The sequence below is a fragment of the Penaeus chinensis genome, chromosome 2 (genome assembly GCF_019202785.1).
Source record: "Penaeus chinensis breed Huanghai No. 1 chromosome 2, ASM1920278v2, whole genome shotgun sequence".
NCBI lineage: Eukaryota > Metazoa > Arthropoda > Malacostraca > Decapoda > Penaeidae > Penaeus > Penaeus chinensis.
The window spans coordinates 24,100,951-24,108,450 of NC_061820.1; the positions used below are offsets into that span (position 1 = coordinate 24,100,951).

At 40.8% G+C, this 7,500-nt stretch overlaps 1 protein-coding gene across 1 annotated transcript in view; it reads left to right on the forward strand.

Annotated features, from left to right (window-relative positions):
* The window catches only part of LOC125034457 (potassium voltage-gated channel protein Shab-like), a gene marked incomplete at its 5' end in the record, with an annotated part of 87,291 nt that overhangs the window by 49,759 nt on the left and 30,032 nt on the right, over window positions 1-7,500 (forward strand). The window contains 1 exon segment of the mRNA XM_047626213.1: window positions 554-780. Within this exon segment, the coding sequence (XP_047482169.1) occupies window positions 554-780 (227 nt within the window).

The following is a 7,500-nucleotide window of genomic DNA, read 5'->3' on the forward strand; positions in this document are numbered from 1 at the left end:
GGTAGTTTCACTATTTTGTTTTCTTTTTCCCTTTATAGCCTTTCATGTCCCAACATTTGATAGTATTCTAATTTTGTCAGAGAAAAAGAGAAAGTAATAATGACTGATAATGAAGATAATATTTTTTAAAAATTCATAAGTGGCAGTGACCTTGTTCTTGACAGTGACCTCCTTTAGTTTAGTTTAGTTTGGACATGTTTGTTTATATGTTCATATCTAGTACCTTCGTAGTGTGTTGTAGCGAGGCATGAGTGTCCTGGGATGCCTCGATGGCTAGTATCCTGCTTTGGCCCTTCAGCATTGCATACTTATCAAACGAACAAAGTGTCAGCATTGCATACTTATCAGAGGAAAGAGAACCAACCAAGTGTCAGCTTGAGACGCGCTCTCTCTTTGCCTTGAAGGAACCCAAGCCAGACTCCCTGAGGCTGGCGAATCTAAGCATCGCAGAGGCGGCCCAAGTGGGATGAGAGACACCGGAAGGAGCATCCCCGGCCCTTTCTCGTTGTTTAGATGGTGATGTCTCTCTGTCTTGTCTCTCTCGGTGGTTTAGGTCACAACATGTCCCAGGCAGATGCCAATTCGGTGGCAGGGGAATCCATGCGTGCTGGCCAGACCGGCACTGGATGTTACAAAAATCACGAACACCACATGGGTCGCCTGCAGAAGGAGGCTCGGCAGGGGGCGGGCGTGAACGCCGCCGCCCCTGCGTCGAACATTCTCGATATCCCGGCCACCGAAGAGACGAGGCCGCCGGGCTCCCCCGATTACCAGACGCCGGTAAGTCTTCCTCCTCCTCCTTCTCCTTCTGTTCTCCTCTCTCCGCGCTGTCTCTTCTCTCCCTGTGTTCATGAGTATCGTTTATGTTTTTATTACCGTCCTTCTGAGCTCAGATTCTAACCCTCGCCAAATATCTTGATTGCCTCGCTGTCCTTCCCAGCATTCGTTTGCAGTATTTTATTTCTATTTGGTCAAGTTCTAATCTATTTATCCTTCTTCCGCTCAAAAGTAAAATCTTCCAATTTCTAATTCTTAGTGATGTAATATTGAGAATAATAATCATAAAAATAATGACAATGATTTATCATAATAAATCTAGATTGAAAGAAATAACTTTTCTTTTCGACCTGATCTTGCCTTCAGATATTCTAACGCTTCATCCCTTTGCCACACTTACTTTCTTTCGTTGAGGATCTCGCCCCTTGTATTTCCTTTCGTCGACAATCTGCATTGTATCAACTTTTCTCTTTTGCCTTCCGTTTATCTTCCTCTGTCTCTATACCTTGAGTCTCAGTTATACGTCCTTTCTCTTCCCTTTCTCCGTTCTTCCTATCTATTTCTCATTATCTATCAGCTTCCGTCGGCCAGAGTTCAACGTTTGTCTGCCATTGTGCTGTACTTCACTGACATTAACTACATTCTTAACGTCTGGTCCGATCCCTTTGTTTGGATTAATCCATTATTATGTGCATGATAGAATGATTTATTGACTGCCTTTAGTGTCCAAATGAGACTCAGCTGACACGAGAAACAAACAAAGACTGACCGAAAGCCCACAAGCTGGTTTTGTGAAACTTTTTTCTCTAGATATTCGAAAAAAAAATCAGATATCTGTTTTGAAATAGTGCCTGTTTCTCCCACTTTCTCAGCTGTTCTTCACTGATTATATGTGTGTGAGTGTGTGTATATGTGTATGTATCTGTGTGCATATATATATATATATATATATATATATATATATATAATATAATATAATATATATATATATATATATATATATATGTATGTATATATATAAGTGCACACATATATGTATATGATACAATATATTTTTGATTTATGCTTTTCCTCTCTGCTGGATTTTCCTGCAATTTTCTGTATATATCTACATTTTCCTGTACATATCAGTGTAATTATATAAGCAATACATAGCATAGACAATCATGATATATTTCCATGTACAGATTACTATAATATTTTCAATTAGCAGTTTCAGCCACATATTATACGTATTTTTACAGTTATTCCTAGGAACTTTTTTTCTTATTAGATAATCAGTATCTTAGATAATCAGAATATCAAATTTCATAGAACTAAATCCCGAACCAGTGGAATCATGTGTTAAATTTCCACTAAAACCCCTCAAAAAATATATATGTATTACATTAGACCTTATCCAATTACCTACCGACAATTATTCTCATCCCTTCCCTCAAAACAGGATTCCAACCAATTTCTCAAGGTATACAATTATGTTCCAATAGTTTCCCCTACATACTATGATAAGGGTAAAGAGTAATGAGGTATTACTGCCATGCCTTGATTACTCACTGCACTTTTGTGATCATGTTGATTTATATATATATGTATATATATATATATATATATATATATATATACAAATACTGGAAATATTTTTTCTTAAATTCATAATAGCGTTCCTATTCGTGAAAACTAAAACTGAGTAACAAGGCCAATACCTCCTTATTCTGTAGATTACATTGCCTGACACTACTCTTGCTCTCTAGCCCCCCCCCCCTCCTCCCCTCCCCCGAAGAAACGACACTGAAACGACCATTTGATAGTGTAAACGTCTCTTTCGCCCCTCCCCCGCCACCCCCTCCCTCGGTACCGCCCTGATTGCATGACCGCCCTGTAGTGACGCTGCTCGTATCTGTGGTGCATCACGTAACGAAGGCGTCTGAAGTGCCATATGTTGTGTTGTGTCTCGTCTGAGCTACAGTGGCGTAGAGAGTGTCTCAGAGCCTAGTTCGTCTCGTTCTTTGTTTCGTTATTGTCATTTTCTTGTTACGTTTTATTTTTCATTTTATTTTTTAAATATGTTTTGTCCTAAATTGTTCTTCTCAATGCGTCCAGTTGTCTCTGTTTCGTTGTGAATGCTTCTTTCGTTTCTTTTTCAATATAATTTTCGTGAGATGAAGAGGTAATGCTAAAGTGAAATTAGTAGTTAGTTTAGATGTTTGTCTGTTTTATCTTTGGCCGTTGATGTCGTGTAGGTGTTACTGAATGAGATTTTTAGATTCTTAGAACATTGATGTGGAACGAAGATATATTTTTTTACTTTTAATGTTTAGCTTTTTAAGATTTATTTTTAGTAGAAACTATTGGTGTCGACTGCACGAATAGTTTGAATAATCTATCTAAAAACAATGTTATACTTAAATATATAACTTTCCTGGCTTTTGTAAAAGAAGACAGATTTAAAATCCTCTTGATAATGTTTGTTCACCATCGAACCCTTTCCAGAAAAAAAGTATAATGTAGCAATAACATTCTTCCCATCCAGTAGCTTAAGCCACTTAAACTTACTGCGTGATTCCTGTTCAATTTATCACAGTAATCTAGTGCAATTTCATAATTACCTCTTTCAAAGTCAATCTTCACAAAGAGAAAACAAGACTGTATTTCTTCATTATCAAACCTCTCTCTCCTACCTCTTTAGTTTACTCATAGACGCATCCAATTTCTCTGCCTTCTAGGAGTTGAAGAGAAAGGAACGCCAGCTTCTAGCACTCGGAGACACAGTCAATGAGCTTGATTGTTGTTTTTGCACAGTTAAGGTACCTATGCTGATCCCACGTTCAGATTCTAGTTCTAGAGAAAAAAGAAACTATCTCATGACTTCCATCTAGATCATTGGTAACCATGCACGGAACATGCAACGCCGCAACTGATCAACATTGTCACGGGAATGCTCAAAGAGGAATGGGAGATTGTTTTGAATTGTTTTACTTTTCAAAGAATTATTTCTCATTTTTCTCAAGTAAGAATGAGATTTTTTTTTCTTCTTCATTAAATGTGTGTGTGTGTGTGTGTTATATTTATTTTCTGCGATTTCATAGTGAACATTGTAATGCGTGTAAAGGAAGCGGTGATCATTACAGCATTAGGGAAGTTTTGTGTTAGAGGCTTCTGTTTGGGAATGTGTCGAGTGAAGGTTATCCGTGCTTCCTAGGTTTGGACTCTCTCTCTCTCTCTCTCTCTCTCTCTCTCTCTCTCTCTCTCTCTCTCTCTCTCTCTCTCTCTCTCTCTCTCTCTCTCTTTATTTGTCGTTAACTCTCTATCTATCTATATCTATTTATCTGCCTCTCTGTCTCCCATTCTCTCTCTCTCTCTCTCTCTCTCTCTCTCTCTCTCTCTCTCTCTCTCTCTCTCTCTCTCTCTCTCTCCCTCCCTCCCTCCCTCCCTCCCTCTCTCCCTCTCTCCCTCCCTCCCTCCCCCCTCTCTCTTTCTCTTTATTTGTCGTTATCCTTCTATCTATTACTAATCTCTCTCTCTCTCTCTCTCTCTCTCTCTCTCTCTCTCTCTCTCTCTCTCTCTCTCTCTCTCTCTCTCTCTCTCTCTCTCTCTCTCTCTCTCTCTCTCTCTCTCTCTCTCTCTCTCTCTGCCTATCTATCTTAGTCTCTGTCGCCCTCCTTACCTTTTTTTCTATGATTTAATCATACGCCTCTTCGTATAGACCAACATAACGGCAAATTGTTACGATGTTCCGTGCATACGTTAATCTAAATACAAGAAGAATCCAAAATTCAAATCCAAGGCGGCCACTGCAATCAGGATCACACGTGGACGAGCTCGACCAACGGCGTGTCCCAATGCGTAACCGCTCCCTCCCCCCGCCCCCTCCTGCCCCCCGAGTACTACTCCGGCTTAATATTTGTACTTGAGCTTATATCTGTAAAGCCCCGTCTAATGTTAGTCATTGTCTTATTGACTTAACACAAGGTTCTCTTTAAAGGTCAATTTCAGATCCCATCTCCATCCCCACGGTCTGTTCAGGTCCCCGTTAAATTAGGTCCCCTGCAAGACTCTTTCCTCCAAGTTTTCTTCAGATCACCTTTTAAGATCCCTTTTTTAGATTCAGGTCAGTCAACAGGTCCCTGCCTTTACATCCTCGTCGCCAAAGCCCATTGCCATCATGAACTATAGACAAAATCTTAGATTCCCTTCCTTCAAAAAGAATCCAACACCAGAAAGAAGGATCCAGTCAGAGAATCGGCGCAGTAACTCCCTCCCTCAATCCCTCCCGTCCTTACAAAGCACTTAGCATTCACATGTCTATTTTTTATGGGACTGAGATTACATAAGATATTTGATGAAAGGCTGTAGAGGCTGTTATCGACAGGAGGTTCCGCTGTGGCCGCCGTTATTAACAGTTCCGACCATTGTGATCACGGTTGCACATGAGACACAAAATGAATTGCACTTTACACGTTAAAGAAATTAAATGTCCGATAGATGTCGCTCTGGATCATATTTCTCAACTTTTCCATCCCCGAATGAAGCTTTCAATCTACCCTGATTGGATGCAGTTCCTGTATATTGGTAAAGAAGAATCAGACATTTTTTTGCCCTCAATAAAGAAAAAAGCTTCGCCATGGAGATGTAAAAAGAAATACGGCCTAGATGAAACTCCCTCTCTCTGAACCTTTGCCCTCCTCACTGTCCCTTAACCACTTCCCTTCCCTTTGGTTTATCTTATTTTTCTCTTTCTGTTTTAAATATTTTTGTGTACTTCGTCGCACTGCATAACTTCAATGGACTACTTATATGTACGTGTACCACTGCTGAACCTACGGCATCGTGCCGGTCGCCTGGCACTCCCTCAGCTATATCTATGTTCTTGTACTTCGTGGCACTCTATGTAACCGTGCCACACCTGCCCTGTACTAAGCACTCATGTAAAGCTGTAACGCGACATGTGCCGATTTTTCACAATACATGGCTTCTCTGCCTCGGCGTGGGGACCCCATGGCCGCTCCGCACCCCCTATGAGCTTACCTGTCGTCTGTCACAACTTCTGTCATTCTCGCCCTCTCGCTGGAGCAGCACGCCCCCTGCCCCTCCCCTTCTCGATAGCTCTTTATGTGTTGTGTGTTTATGGCAGCTCCCGTTATCAGAGACTCTGGGATACCCGAGGTGACACATGTAGGACTCCTTTTTGAAACACAAAGTGAAGAATATAATAAATGAAGGGTTGGATAATATATATATATATATATATATATATGTATGTATATATATACATATATTTACATATATATATATATATATATATATATATATATGTATATATATCAAAAGAGAAACACTATGTTGTAAGTGAGAATCAAACACGAAGTGGTTATTTTTTCTTACTACAACGGGAAGTATCCTCATGTGAACTGTTGTCTAGAACCCACGTTAAAACTTATTTGTTGCTTGCCCGTTGCAGCTAGTAACAAGCCTCTGCTATCCTGCAGGACTCATGAATGAGGGCCTTAAATGGCCATTCCCAGATGTCCTTTCCTAGTGACAAATATTTATGAATAAGATATAGATATGTTTTAATTGACAATAATCAAGCTGACTTTTTTATCACCTTGGCTCTTCATCGTTGCCTGACCTCCCCATCTCCCTCGCCCCAAATCCACTGGCTCCACCTCCTGCCTCCTCCACTAGGACGCTGCGGCAACTACGGCCTCCAGGCACGTCAGCAACAGCAAGGAGGCTGAAGGACCCAGTAGCCGCTACTTAGCGTCTGAATCCCCACCCAGTATATTCAACAAGGTAGGCGCCAGTGCTGCCCAGAGACCGCGGACCACCACACTCACTGCCCCCCCCCCCCCTCCCGCCCCAAGGCTTCCCCTCACTCCCTCCGCCCCGCCCACACTCCCCCCGTGCACATCGTGCTTGTTTAGCAATACGTTTCGAAAGGCCTGGCTGACCTTCCCACCTGTCATTACTGCTGACACTGTGTTCTGACAGCCTGCTGACGTTGGGCCACTTATTACAACTGCTCTTATTTCACTGCTTCAAGTACTTAATGCAGACAAGTCATTTTACTCTTGATTCTGTCTATTTTCTTCCCCGGTAAACTCATGCACACACACACACACATACATAGTTACACACACCCCCATACCTACAGCGTTCACATTTGTAGAGAAAGATCTGGCGTGTTCACAAAAGTAAGTGGACTAACTAAAGATCTTAGCTGTAGAAGAATTAGCGAGAGTCACATGACACAACACGGCGAATCTTGGGTTGAACGCCCTGGATTTGATAGAATCTTGGCACGTAACACAGGTAATGGTTGCCTGGACGACAAGTCAGACACAGTATGCATCTTAAGCTATACCACAGGACAAAAGTATAGTGATTTTTTGCGTGTCATTCACGATATGCAGTTAATACAATGCATGTTAAAATCGTACAAAATCATTAAAAATACATGCTAGATAGCTATGTAATGTGTGTGTATATATGTACACACACGTATACACACACACACGCATACACACACACATATATAGATATGTATGCATATATATATATATATATATACATATATATATGTATGTATGTATGCATGTATGTAAGCATACAAATAAATGAATATATATGTGTATATATATACACATACAGTTTACAGTACACACACACACACACACACACACACACACACACACACACACACACACACACACACACACACAC